Raw genomic sequence first — 13,891 nt, 5'->3', positions numbered from 1 at the left:
TTTCTGGCAAGTGACTGTATTTTGTTTCGGAATGAGAGGCTGGGTTTGAAGTTACAAGAATTTTTCCAGTATATTAACAGACACAGATATTCAGGGATACAGGCTTAGAGGAAATCTTTAGGGGATTGTCAATCCACAGGCATAAGAATTTTTATTCCCTTATAAAATCACCTTTATTTTCCCTGATAGGTCTCATTTACTACCATTCCTCTTAAAAATAATAATAATGTATTAATAGTCAGTTTATAAAATGATAAAGCTAAAAAGTGCTTCTAATGTATTTTAATGTATTACCCAGGTAAGTAAAACTTATATTTGACTTTGTTATGAAACTAGTATTCACCATCTCAAGTTTTAGCACATAGCCCACTGAATTAGCTATTATGTAATTTTCTTATAATGTCAAAGATATTTGTAATATACTTACTAACTGAAATTTCTGAAAAATATTTGGAGAATATACCCTCTGGAACCTCTGAGTAAAAATTGTACCTTAGGAGATAATTATCACTTTAATTTACTTATATTTTAAAATATCTTCTTTCCTGGAGATTTTCTGTTTTTCTGGAAGGATAACACCAACTTGTGTAAACTCAAGGAGGAAAACTTGCTTAATTCTTTTGTAAAATGTTGCATTCAGGAATATTCTTTTAAGTCATTTTTGTGTTCCAGCAGGCTGAGATCAGTTCTATACGGGAAAACAGAGACAGACTAAGTGACAGTACTACGGGTAAGATGAAGGGACATGTGTTTTTGTTCCCTTGTCTGTTCTCTATTTCATGTCCCTTTACGAGAGCAAAGGCCAAGCAGGAGTACCCTGTTTGGGGAGGTCAGAGAACCCTGGATGCCACCCTAATGCTGCCAACACTGCCCAGCCTGGCGCTCTCTACTTCAGGGGGCTTTCATCTAGATTAAGGAGTCCCTGAGCTCAGATGTGAAAAAATATCTCTCTGTTTTCCTCTGTTCCTAATTTAGAGTCAGCACTTCCTTCAGTTGTGAATCTAGGCAACAAGCCCCAGTGGTATTAGATCAGTGATGCCGACACCAAGAGAATTCACAGATGATATCATGATCCCCTTACTGTTATTACAGATATCTTGAAAGATCATTTACAGTATCTCTACTAGAAACGATGGCAATTATTAGACCTGCTTCCAGATCTTGTAATTTGGTGTTACAAAAGAACCTCGCCTATGACTGTAGCCTGTACATTCTATTTTACGCATTTTAAAACATTGTTTTGAGACAAGGTCCGTAGGCTGCAAGCCGCCAGCTAGCGGCCCTCCTTGCAGCTGAGCAGCAGGTTATTTCTTGAAGGGAGAGCCAACTAAGCACCACCACAGCTGCCACCATCTACCTTTTCTACTTTAGATTTTAAAAAGACACATACAAAGAGTGTTAATGAAATCACACACGATCATACTGTCTTCACCAAGATGGGGTTTAATTCATGGTATTGAGTCCATCCTGTTGCTTTACCCTCTAAGAATGCGGTACGGTACCTGCAGAATCAATTTGAGAGATAGAGTAGGTGATTTCAAAGGCTCCTTTTCGCTCCAGCATTCAGTTTCTCAGTCTGTTATGCGTTTCATAGGTGTTTGCAGCCCTTAACTTACAGAATTTAGGAACATTAAGAAGTATTCTCAGCAGAGAACAATGTTAATATAACTGAACGATTGTTACATTGGATACTTTAAGAACCATCCGTGTGTCTTATAAGTAATTTTTGTTGCTGAGAATTACCCTCAGGCTTCCAATCCCCTGGCTCATTCCAAGCTGACCAGACTCTGTCAGGAACACTCATAAAGCTGTGAGTTAGGCACCAGACAGCATTAGTAAACATTTCTGTGAAGAAATGTCATTTTGTGGCCTTCCAAGTTAAAGTTTTCATCCTTGCATTAAATGGCTATGAGAAAATTTTTAAATAGCAGTAAAAATTTGAATCAGTGCTATTCAGAGTGTGTTCTCTAAACTGTTGGCAGTCTAAAATAAATAAGGAGTTTACAGCAGAAAGTCACCCAGCCAAGCACGCTGTTTTGTCCATCTGACAATTTTTTTTTCCGTAGAAAGACATTCTAGATGAAGGAAGCAGTACATTGAATGACATTCTGGAGCACGTTTCTTGTCTTGTCTCAATAAGAGCTTTGAGTAACATAGCTTTAGATGTTTCTTCAGCAAAATATAATCAGTAGAATGTCAAACAGTTGTGGTTTACCAACAGTGTTTTACTGTGGGATTCAGAGAAGCCTGTCTCATGCTAAGGTGGTCAGCGAATGCTTTAAAGAAGAGACAGAGTTTGACATGAGTCTTGAAGGATCCCTAAGAGTTATCTAGCCAAGAGATGCTACAAGAGCAGTCATATGGGTGAAGAATTAAAGAAGCAGCCTTGTGTTGAGAATACAGAGGGTGTGATAGTAGCCTTGAATCTGATGAAAAGTGGGGTACCAGAGAAACACATAGTGAGTCATAAACCTGAAAAAAGTAGATTGGAGCCAGATCCTTAGAGGCCTTAATCCAGATAAAGGAATTTGGAGATTATTTTTGGAGGGAGAGCAATTAAAGCACTTGAACCAAAGGAATGACTCTATCAAAGTATGTTTTAGGAAGATTAGTCTGACAGTGTTGTTTGTACAGGCTACATTTGTACTAGAGGAGAGAGGGAGAGAGAGATTTGTTCGGAAGCTGTTTGTAGAGTTACCAAGTATGGTGATAAAGTTTGAACTAGAGTAATGGATATGGGGGTAAGAAGTGAACCAGATGCCAGAGATCTTTCTAAAAGGATTCACTGAATGGGGTGTATTAGGCATGGGAGGAACAAAAAACAACCAAAGTGTGGCACTTGATTAAGTGAACGGAAAATGTGTGACCAAATACATCAGTTTTCAGATGAGCTTATTTGTTATCCAGGCATCTAGTATTGTGTGAGGGAAACCCCAGTAAGGAAATGCCAGTACTTGAGAATTGCTGTTCATCTATCCAGCTGGAGGGGCTTTCATTCACAGTCTGGACTAGGAAGAAGAGCTGGAATGGGTAGAAAGTGAGTTTGTTAGAGGTCAGAGAAATAACAGTTTAATTTTTTAAATATTATTTTAAATTGCCTTTCTCTTTTCCAAGGTGCTGATAGCTTATTGGATATAAGTTCTGAAGCTGACCAACAAGACCTTCTTGTCCTATTGCAAGCAAAAGTTGCTTCTCTTACCTTACACAATAAGGAATTACAAGATAAATTACAGGTAGGTAAATAGATTGCTACCACAGTCTATTCTGTAGGGTCAAGCTATTGGGTTTTTCAGGGTTAGTCAGGGGATATTTTGTTTTAGACATAGACATTAGTTTCTTCTTTTTTAAATATAATTAGCCTTAAGCATTTTATAGTTTCAAATTATTTGTGTCTTGAGAGAGTTATTCATTAACTCTATTTGTGTAACTTGCTAAATTGGCAAATTATATATAATTATCTACATAGTATGATATCTATGACAATTTATATACACATATATGCACACACACATATATATGATTAGTCATTAATTTAGTAAAGTTGATCAGTTAGCAGATTTAAGAACTTGATAAGAAGTAACTGTACTAAGCCCATTGTCCCTCTTGGCAACTATAATAATATGAGAAACAAAGGAAAAACTTGAGTCAGAGGCTCTACAGCCAAAACAAATCTCACATTTTTAGAGACATAGTCTGTCCTAAGAGAGCACAGAATAAGCTTAGTGTTGGTCAGCCGACTCTTGTGTCCCAGACCGTATTTTTTCCATGGGGCAAGAGGACGCATGCAGGACGGTCATGCTGCCCTCCCACGTGAAAGGTTTGGATTTGCACTCTCATTGCAGTTGCTCGCTCATCTAACCACACCTTTGGTGCCATTTCATTCTTGCCCTTTTTTCCAGGCCAAAACACCCAGGGAGGCAGAAGCAGACCTGAGCTTTGACTCTTACCATTCTACTCAAACTGACTTGGTCCCATCCCTGGGCAAACCTAGCGAAACCCCTCCCCCAGACTCCAAACCATCTCCATCTGTCTTAACACATTCCTCAAGTAAGTCCACTATTGACAGTGATGTCAGAATCCAGCAACTACAGGAGATGTTACACGACTTGCAGAAGAGATTGGAGAGCTCTGAAGCAGAGAGGAAACAGTTGCAGGCCGAGCTCCAGGCCAGGACAGAATCAGCGTGCTTAAACAACGCAGAGATTTCAGAGAACGGCTCTGACCTCAGCCAGAAACTTAAAGAAACTCAGAGCAAGTACGAGGAAGCTATGAAAGAAGTCCTAAGTGTGCAGAAGCAGATGAAACTGGGCCTGGTCTCACTGGAAAGCGTGGACACTTACTCACACCTCCGTGAGCTGAGGATCACCGAGGAGGAAATAGACGTGCTGAAGCGGGATCTCCAGAATGCACTGGAAGAAAGTGCACGAAATAGAGAGAAAGTGAGAGAGTTAGAGGAAAAGCTTGTAGAGAGGGAGAAAGGGGTGGTTTCTCAGCCACCGGGGGAAGAGTACGAGGAAATGAAAAATTCGTATTGCTCGGTGATCGAGAACATGAATAAGGAGAAAGCATTTTTGTTTGAGAAATACCAAGAGGCCCAAGAAGAAATCATGAAATTAAAAGATACACTGAAAAGTCAGATGACCCAGGAGGCGGGTGATGAAGCTGAGGACATGAAAGAGGCCATGAACAGGATGATAGATGAACTCAACAAGCAGGTGAGTGAGCTGTCCCAGCTGTACAAAGAGGCCCAGGCCGAACTGGAGGATTACAGGAAGAGGAAATCTCTAGAAGACGTCACAGCTGAATACATCCATAAAGCAGAGCACGAGAAGCTGATGCACGTGACCAACATATCCAGAGCGAAGGCCGAAGAGGCACTGTCTGAAATGAAGTCTCAGTATTCAAAAGTGCTGAATGAACTGACCCAGCTCAAACAGTTGGTAGATGCACAGAAAGAGAACTCTGTCTCCATCACGGAGCATTTACAAGTGATAACCACGCTGCGGACCACTGCCAAAGAGATGGAGGCAAAAATAAGCAGTCTTAAAGAACACCTCGCGAGCAAGGAAGGGGAGGTGGCAAAGCTAGAGAAACAGCTCCTAGAGGAGAAGGCGGCCGTGACCGACGCCATGGTGCCCAGGTCTGCCTATGAGAAGCTCCAATCGTCTTTGGAAAGCGAAGTGAGTGTGTTGGCCTCAAAATTAAAAGATTCAGTGAAAGAGAAAGAAAAAGCCCATTCAGAGGTTGCCCAGATTAGAAGTGAGGTCTCACACATGAAAAGGGAAAAGGAAAACATTCAGACTCTCTTGAAATCCAAAGAGCAAGAAGTAAATGAACTTCTGCAAAAATGCCAGCACGCTCAGGAGGAGCTTGCGGAAATGAAGAGATGTTCTGAAAGCTCTTCAAAAATGGAAGAGGATAAAGACAAGAAGGTTGGTGAGACTATATTGCTGTTGAATTTCTAGCGGGTAAACCCTAGGACTTTCAACCTTCATTTACTATAGTTAACATTTTTCGCATTTGTTAGCACTACCCCATAGTGAATGCTCAGAGCCTCCACACAGGACTCCGTCTGTCCCCAACGCCACGTTAAGGGTAGTAGGGTGGAGGGCTTCCCTGGGGGCTCAGTGGTTAAGAATCCGTCTGCCAGTGCAGGGAACATGGGTTCAATCCCTGGTGCAAGAAGATCCCACATGCCACAGAGCAGCTAAGCCCATGTGCCACAACTACTGAGCCTGCACTCTAGAGCCCACGAGCCACAACTCCTGAACCCCATGCGCCTAGAGCCCGTGCTCTGCAACAAGAGAAGCCCACACACCGCAATGAAGAGTAGCCCTCGCTTGCCACACGAGAGAAAGCCTGCACGCAGCAACAAAGACCCAATGCAGCCAATAAATAAATACAGACATAAATAAATTAATTTAAAAAACCAAAAATAGTAGGGAGGACATTTATACTTTTTTAAAAAATGCTCATCTACTGCTTCCCTCATACCAAAGCATCTTCACATGTGCGGTACATATTTTCCCTTAAAAAATTATTTTACAGATGCTCTGGCAGGTGTCAGGGATTGGAAGTGAACCCACCAACTGAGAAGCATTTGTGACCCATCTTGAACTTCTACTCTATTGGAATCCAGACAGATTCCTCTGTCATATGGAAACCCAGTTACTCCCAGACTTGATATTGCTTCCCTAAACCTCATGAGCTTGCCCCTGAGTCAGTATAAAAACCCTCCCTGGCCCTCATTTTCAAAGGTGTATAGGAGAGGAAGGGAGCAATATGGGGGGCAGGCGATTCAAGGTGGGCTGGCGGGGAGGAAGGAGGCAAGTAAAGGGAAAAGTGGAGGATGCTTCCATGCCCGCATCCGCTCTGCATCCCCAGCCTCCTGGGTCAGATGTTCTGAATGGCATTCATGAGAGCATTTTTTATCTTTTATTCCTTTGTTATGATGAAGTGTTTCAAAAAGAGCTTCCAAAGCCAAGGAGGTGGGGGTAGGGGATTGTTTTCACTCTAAGGCAAGATGCCCGAGGTACCAGAGTTCCTAAAACTTCTTCCTGGTTGCCCGTGTCAGCAGTACGGAGCAAGGCCTAGCTGTCTCCAAGTAAAGAGTACCTGAAATCCTGTTTCTGATGTATTTTTTCAGCAGTTCCCCTTTTAGGAGTGAAAGAGGGAAATCCATGTCACAGCTTTTGTTACCTTCAGGCCCCAAAACACAGTGTGCAATTCAGGGGCCCTCGTCTGCATAGAATGGCCTTAGAGGGCTTTGTTGGTTTGCTTGATCTTATCTGTTTTTATCTGACTGTGTTTCATTTTATGGCTTTTCTTTTAAAAATAAAAAAAGAATTGCCGCGGTCCCAGAGGCCAGTCGAGGCTGTGTTCCAGGTCGAGAAATAGGTGGGGTTTTGCTTCTGCGGGCACGTCCTCGCCTACTGATAGAGCCTTCCTTTCTTGCTAGATAAACGAGATGTCGAAGGAAGTCACCAAGTTGAAGGAGGCCCTGAACAGCCTCTCGCAGCTCTCCTACTCCGCGAGCTCATCCAAGAGGCAGAGCCAGCAGCTGGAGGCGCTGCAGCAGCAGGTCAAACAGCTGCAGAGCCAGCTGGCTGTGAGTGGGCGTGTTTCTGTGGCCTGGTGCGGGGTGGGGGGCACATGGCACGCTGGGGCAGGTGGGAGTGAGCAGAAAGATGCCCGGCCTGAAGGAGCGTTGTGCTTCCGTGTGCAGTTAACGGAAGACTTCTTTGGGGACGGCCACAGAGGGATCTGGTGGTTTCCCAGTCATCACAGCAAGTGAACCTTCAAGTTGTGAACTTTCAAAGATGCGAACGTACATTCACATGTCCAATCATGTAATTTCGTTCACGTGTCTGGCATACATTGCCACGTGCATGCATCCTCTACAAGGGGTTGTGCTTTGGTGTACTTTACTGTATGGAAATGTATAGAGTACAGTATCTTTATTTCAAGCCCAGGAAGTCCGGAAGCAAGCATAAAAGCAGCAGTATAGAGCCAGTTGTGTTAGTTGGTACCTAGGCTAACCTTGTTGGACTTACGCACAAGTTGGACTTAATGCACTTTCAGAATGGAACTGAACTCTCAGAATGGAACTCGTTCGTATGTGGGGGACTTACTGTACCTGCAAAGAGATGAGTTCCATGTATCGCTGGGAAGGGAGGGGTCCACAGGACAGTGGGAGGAGGCTTCTTTTCTTGTCCGCTCTTCCATTTTTCTGCAATGGTAGTTACTGTCTCTGGCAAGAGCCGTTTCTTATTAGGAGCCAGGATCTCTGGTAGTTGTGTATCTACGTGTCTGAAGCTGCTTCTTGGCCCCTCTCCTGATTTCACCCAGGAAGGCCCTTTCAAGTCTGTGTTCGTTTCTGATGGCTATTGTAATAGAGCAACACAAACTTGGTTTAAAACAACAGGAGCTTATTACTACAGCTCTGGACATCCATGTGTTCCAAGAAACCAGCTTCACAAAACTAAAGTCAAGATGCCAGCAGGGCTGGTTCCTTCTCAAGGCTCTAGGGAAGAATCCATTTCCTTGCCTTTTCCAGCTTCTAGAGGTTGCCTGAATTCCTTAGCTCATGGCCCCTTTCTCCATCCAGAGCACATGACTCTAGCCTCTGGTTCTGTTCTCCCATCTCCTCCTTCCACCTTTCACATTCTTGCCTCTTACAGGACCTTGGTGATTATATTTTAGAACCATCCACATGATCAGGATAATCTTTCTTTCTATCTCAAGATCCTTAAACTGCAGGGTCCCTTTTGCCTCATAGGTAATATTCACAGGTTCTAGGCATTAGGACTTGGGCATCTTTGGAGGGCTATTATTTAGTCTACCACAACATCTGTAAGGTTTTAGTCGATGAGGGTATGTTACATTTTCCATGTGAAGGTTAATCTATCCTGGAACTGTCTCTAGCTTCCATTTGCAAACAGGACCTGGATTTTGTGATTTCTTCAGTACAGGCTCGATACTGGTGAATTCAGTCCTTTCTGCAGTCCTTGCTCCATCTGGCCACAAGGTGTAAAACCAGCTCTTTTGTGTTACCAGCTCTAGCAATGGAGGACTAGTCAGGGAAGGAGAAGATGCTCTTGATTGTGTTTTGCAGGTTATCTTTCTGATCAGGTGGTTATCATGTACTTGTAGATAAAGTACTAATAATTTATACAGTCATTCTTATAATTATTCAACATGCGTTTAATGAGCTTTTATGTATCAGTAATATACAAGGTGCTGATGGTATAAAAATGAATAAGACACAGTCTCTGCCTTCATAGAACGTATACTCAATATAATGACTTACCATATACTCAGTGTGGTAAGTGTCCACTGATGGATGCCCAATATGCTGTGGGCATAAATAGGCAATGTGCTCATCCAATCTGGGTGAGTCTTGGAAGGCTTCCTGCAGGAGGCAATGCTTGTGCTGAATCTCAAAGAGATGAGTAAGAGGCAGCAAGGACTGGAATGTGGCATTTAGATGGCCTGTGGTAGCCGTGGCAAGCATAGCTGCAGTGGAGGGGTGGAGTGTGTTCGGCTGGAGGCTGACTGCTGGAGAAGTGACTAAGGAGCTAGGTGTCTGCCGGGGCTGAAGAGTCACAGCAGGAGGCAGGGGAAGCCTGAAGTAAGTTTGCTGGAAAGACAGGAGATGGTGGTAAGGGAGTGGGATGCTTTCAGCTGAGATCTCAGAGGTAATGACTGAGGCAGGGCTCTGACCATAGAGCAAATGGCTGGAAGGAGGAGGGACAGGTCATGACACTGAGGTTGAGGGACTGAGAGGCCAGGGTGGTGGGTGGCTCATCCACGTGGATGCTGAAGCCCACCAAGTGATGACAGAAGCAGGACCGGAAAGGAAGACAGTGATGAGAAGACAAAGCTATAAATGATGGAATGGAGGTAACCAAGAGGTGGGAGGAAACAGCACAAAGAGAGCTACCAAGCGTACCTTCTACTGGCAGGAACTTCAAAGACTGTTTCAAAGGGTGTCCTTGAATAGGAAGGACACCTCATATCTGACACTGATGGGGAGGAGGTGAGAATGGGTACTGATAGACTTTTGTAGATTTTTCAAGTGATCCGTATATGATAGTCTCAATTTCCACCATGACGTAGGAAGAGAGGCCTCTTCTTAGAAGAGTTAAGAGCTGAGTTGAGATCCTTGAAATAGTCACTGAGAGGAATTGGAATAATAGCTCAACAAGGAGAAATAAAAGCATTAACAGCTGCACTGAGGGACCATTTGAGGTTGGTGCCATCCCCGTTCCCCTCCTTGGTACACTGACAGCTATATCATTGAATTCCCCGAGGATTATATATACACCACTGGCTGTACAGAAAGTGATCAATAGCTCTCTTTAAAAGCATAATTTTTTTAATTAAATTAATAAATAGTCATTGTATACAATAGAAAAGTTGGAAGGTACAGAAAACTCTGAAAAAGCTACTATAAATAAAAACTGCCTATATTTCAACCACTCAGAGACAATAACCTATTGCATTTGACAAAGTCAGCAGTTCCTTGCATTGTCTGCTTTGTGCAAATATATCTGTGTTCTTTGCCTAAGTATGTGTATATATTTTTAAACAAATTTGGGATTATAATAACTACTTTTTCCATGAATTGTCTTCTAGGATTGACGTACTAAGATATGAAACAGGTAGCTTTTTCCCCCTAAGAATATTGACAAGCATTCCAAACTATACAATCCACTGAGTTCACAGCAGTTTTAAAAGCTTCCTATGCTAGTTGGTGGAAGGAATCACTCGGGTAGCGTTTGGCCGCAGCGTCCTCCTAGTTTTTTTGGTTTTTTTAAAAGTCTCCTAAGCTCTTGAACAACATCAAATTGTCTCTTTCTAGGAATGCAAGAAACAACACCAGGAAGTGATATCCGTTTACAGAATGCATCTTCTGTACGCTGTGCAGGTATGGTGTCTGGGGATCCTATAGAGATACCACAGCAGGTGTTCCCCAAATGCCCATCATGAAACTAGTAGAGCAGATGAGAATTTGAGAAGACAGTTTCATTGGAAAGCTTTTTAAAATGCCTTCTGGTTTGCTTTGGACTTTATGTCGGGAGCCCTGGGCCCTGTTAACCAGGAGCAGCCTCCTTTGTTGAGAGCTGAAGGGGGTGTGGCTGCAGCCCCCGCATCGGGAGGAGGAGTCTAGGTGTTATTTTCCGGGTCTGATGATATTCTTGGAGCCATCGGCGCCTTCTCACTCCTGTGACTGTTGGTGCTCTGGCTGTCTGGGCTCACATTTGCTGCTGAGACCCCGGAAACCCTTTGCTGAGGGCTCTGGTGGAGACCCAGCCTCCTCATCCTTTGGAGGAAAAAGAGCGGAGCCCTCTCTTGGACTCAGTTCCCCCTCCAAATGTGGGCATGAGTAGCGCTAACATTTCCTTAAAGAAAGCCAAGGGCACATCCCAGCTAGCCATCTCATTCCCTAGGCAGGGCAGTGCCAGGATTTAGGTCCTAATGAGTATCTTTTTGTTTTAAATCTTTCTGACATTTGCTAACAAGTGTTAGAGTTTTTCAGTGTTCAGCCTCCCCGCTGCCTCTATTTTCTGCATTTTGAAGCTGCTGTGGGGCAGTGGCCACTGCCCTTTATTCACCTCCTTCCTCTCTCCCCCATGTCTTGCATGAGTTGTGTCCAAGTCGTGATATCATAGGTTATTCTAATGAGTGTCTTTTGTTGGAATTTCCTAGGGCCAGATGGATGAAGATGTCCAGAAAGTACTGAAGCAAATCCTTACCATGTGTAAGAACCAGTCCCAGAAGAAGTAAAGTGGCTCCCTTGGCAGGACACTGGCCCCTTGTTGTCCACCTTTGTGTTAGATCTGGATTTTTGTCAACCACTGCCATTGTTCTCATTCGTGGTATCACTGTGACCTTTATAATAGAGCTTCTTCCTTTTCCAGAGGCTTCTCTCTGAGGACAGGTCCCAGAAGAAGACTGTCCTCCTCAGAACCGCTTAGAGACTTCAAAGCAGCAGAGGTGAAAGATGCTGTCCTCCCGGATTCTGATTCCAGAGCTGGGATCGCCCACACCCAGGGGTCGGGTCCCTGTCCTGGCGGTGGGCATCCTCCCTGGTACCTGCCCAGCTGAGGGGCTTCATCACTGAGTAATGTGCTGATGCTCCACGCAGCCGGGCTTCCTGTTCCTACACTCGGGCTGTGCCGTTCAGCTCTGCAGGGCTCTTTTTGCCTTTGGTTTCCTATTCCCCAAACATGACTTAATTTCTCACCAAATTAGTACGGCACTAGTTACGCACTACGTGCTTGAGACCCTTTATTGTGATATCCTGTGGATTTAAAAACTCTTAATTCCATCTTTTTTTTCCCATCTGCCTCGTATTTCTCACCACCCTGCTTGTCAATCTCATAGTTTGACGAGCACCGTTAACTTAAATATGAAGTTTTAAAACAAAAACAAATTGTCCTAAAAAATTCTTTTTAAGTAAATCGCTGACATATTGGAAATTTTCTATGCAAACTTGCCTCCTGCTGTTTGTTATCCGCGAAGCTCAGGAAATCCAAACATTTGTGTTTCAACAAGGGACAGTAAACTGCGTGTTTACAGCCAAAAGAAATGCCTCATAGTTTTTAACCTCAATTTTTTAAAAGTGTTTTTTTGTTCTCTACAATATTTTTATTGGCTTTTAAAGATGTTTTCATACCTAAATCCCTAAGTGAAATTTACATTAGACTATATTAACAAACTATTTTTTAGGTAATCATGCTTAAGACTTTAAAACGTATATAACTTTTTCCTCCAAGTTTTCAGCTATAGCAGAAGGTGGTTCTATATTCCAAACTCAAAATGAGCTGCCGCCACCACCCCTAGACTTTCTGCCATCGTGTTCTCAGAACTGTAACACGTCTCTGAATATAGTAAATCCTCTTTACCATTCAATATTTTTGAATGCCCCAACTCTACCAGCACCTGTAAATTATCTCTGGGAAGGACTCTTAGTACCAATGAGTTTTTCAACTTCAAAACAAAAGATCCTGGTAAACTTATGTTGCCTAGCCAAGGTCTTGGGAGAAAACATTTCTGATCACTTTACTTTCAGGTTAAAAATGTTTCTACCTTGCTTGCAGCTTCCTATACAGCCTTGATCTTACTGAGGGATGTAAACTGAATACAGAAATCTCTAAAGTATAGAACTGAAAGCAGAGGCCAGCTCTGAGAGGGCCGCCTGGGCTCAGAGGCCACTTGGCATCCCTGCATTGGATGAGGACCAACGACAGCAAAGCAAAACCGGCTTTCAAGCCTGGTGTCACTTTTCTTAAGTTGTTTATAGTTCAGCAATTTCGAACATGCTCCAAAGAAAAAATGTGAAAGGACTTTCTGTCACAGCACTTAAGAAAACACAAAACCACCACCCCACCCCACCCCCGCCCCCACACAGAAATGCTGCAGAGTGTAAAACTTGAGACATTTTGTAGGACGCCTGACAAAGTGTAGCCTTTGATCTTGTTTCAGGATGCATATTTATTACAAGTACTCTGGTTAAGTATTGAAAAGTTACATGCTGTAGTTTAGCATTTTGCCTTTGTAATTTACAGAAAGTATTGCAGAAAATAAACTTTTGTTTCATTTTGCATCTCGGTTGTTAATTTTGGGCGCCTTCATCAGCGTGCCAGTATGGCTTCTGTAGATCAGCTCGGTAGCATTTTGGGGTGAGGGTTTTTATAGCCTGCATTATGCTCTGCTGGTGGCCGTTGTCTGCAGTGTCTGATGCAATGTGTCATGTCATTTCCATCCTGTAGCTCCTAGGGTCACCTTGAACTTCTGCCCCAAGCATCAGCCACATTTGGGCGTTTGCATCACAGTTCTTTCGTTTAAAATTGCCTCTCAGTTGATCTGTAGTCTTTTTTTTTTTTTTAACTATTTAAAAGCCTCCTTTAGATTTTTTTTCTCTTTGTTTTCTTTGCTTTTTTGAAAAAGCAATACATACACATGGTTTTTTTACATTATCCTATCACATTACAAGGTTAATTCATTCCTGAAAAAAATTCCTGCAGGGTGAATCATAATTAAAACACCAGATGACAATGAAATGGGTGCAATTATTTAAGTAGCTAACATTATTCTTCATAACACAGCATAACAAGGCCATCTCCCTCATTAAGGCCATTTCCTTTCACTCACAACATGCTTCTACTGCCTCTCTTTCAGCTCCTGCTGCCAGGGCAAACCATACATACTCAACGGAACCCTTCCTCACCCCCACCTCTGGGAAGAAAAAGGACAAAAGAGATCAATGAAAATAATGCAAATAGTGTCTGAGGTTATTACTATTTTAAATTATCACGTGCATGCACCCTGAAAGGAGAACTTACCTCAACAGAGGCCAACAATTCAACTCAGAATTTTTTTTTTT

General features: G+C 42.9%; 1 protein-coding gene across 9 annotated transcripts in view; it reads left to right on the top strand.

Annotated features, from left to right (window-relative positions):
• Window positions 1–13,079, top strand: part of RAI14 (retinoic acid induced 14) — a 154,382-nt gene extending 141,303 nt beyond the window's left edge. For 6 of the 9 annotated variants that reach the window (XM_057709420.1, XM_057709428.1, XM_057709425.1 and 3 more), the window contains 6 exons: window positions 673–730; window positions 3,115–3,233; window positions 3,900–5,432; window positions 6,959–7,108; window positions 10,364–10,429; window positions 11,212–13,079. In XM_057709420.1, the coding sequence (XP_057565403.1) occupies window positions 673–730; window positions 3,115–3,233; window positions 3,900–5,432; window positions 6,959–7,108; window positions 10,364–10,429; window positions 11,212–11,289 (2,004 nt within the window). In that variant the 3' untranslated portion in view covers window positions 11,290–13,079. The remainder of the gene's footprint in view (window positions 1–672; window positions 731–3,114; window positions 3,234–3,899; window positions 5,433–6,958; window positions 7,109–10,363; window positions 10,430–11,211) is intronic. The other 3 variants (XM_057709429.1, XM_057709426.1, XM_057709427.1) reach the window with 2 other exon arrangements.
• The last annotated feature ends 812 nt before the right edge of the window (window positions 13,080–13,891 follow it).

Source organism: Hippopotamus amphibius, chromosome 15 (assembly GCF_030028045.1).
Source record: "Hippopotamus amphibius kiboko isolate mHipAmp2 chromosome 15, mHipAmp2.hap2, whole genome shotgun sequence".
Classification (NCBI taxonomy): domain Eukaryota; kingdom Metazoa; phylum Chordata; class Mammalia; order Artiodactyla; family Hippopotamidae; genus Hippopotamus; species Hippopotamus amphibius.
The sequence above is the reverse complement of the archived record's forward strand: the minus strand, read 5'-3'. Positions and strand labels throughout refer to the sequence as shown.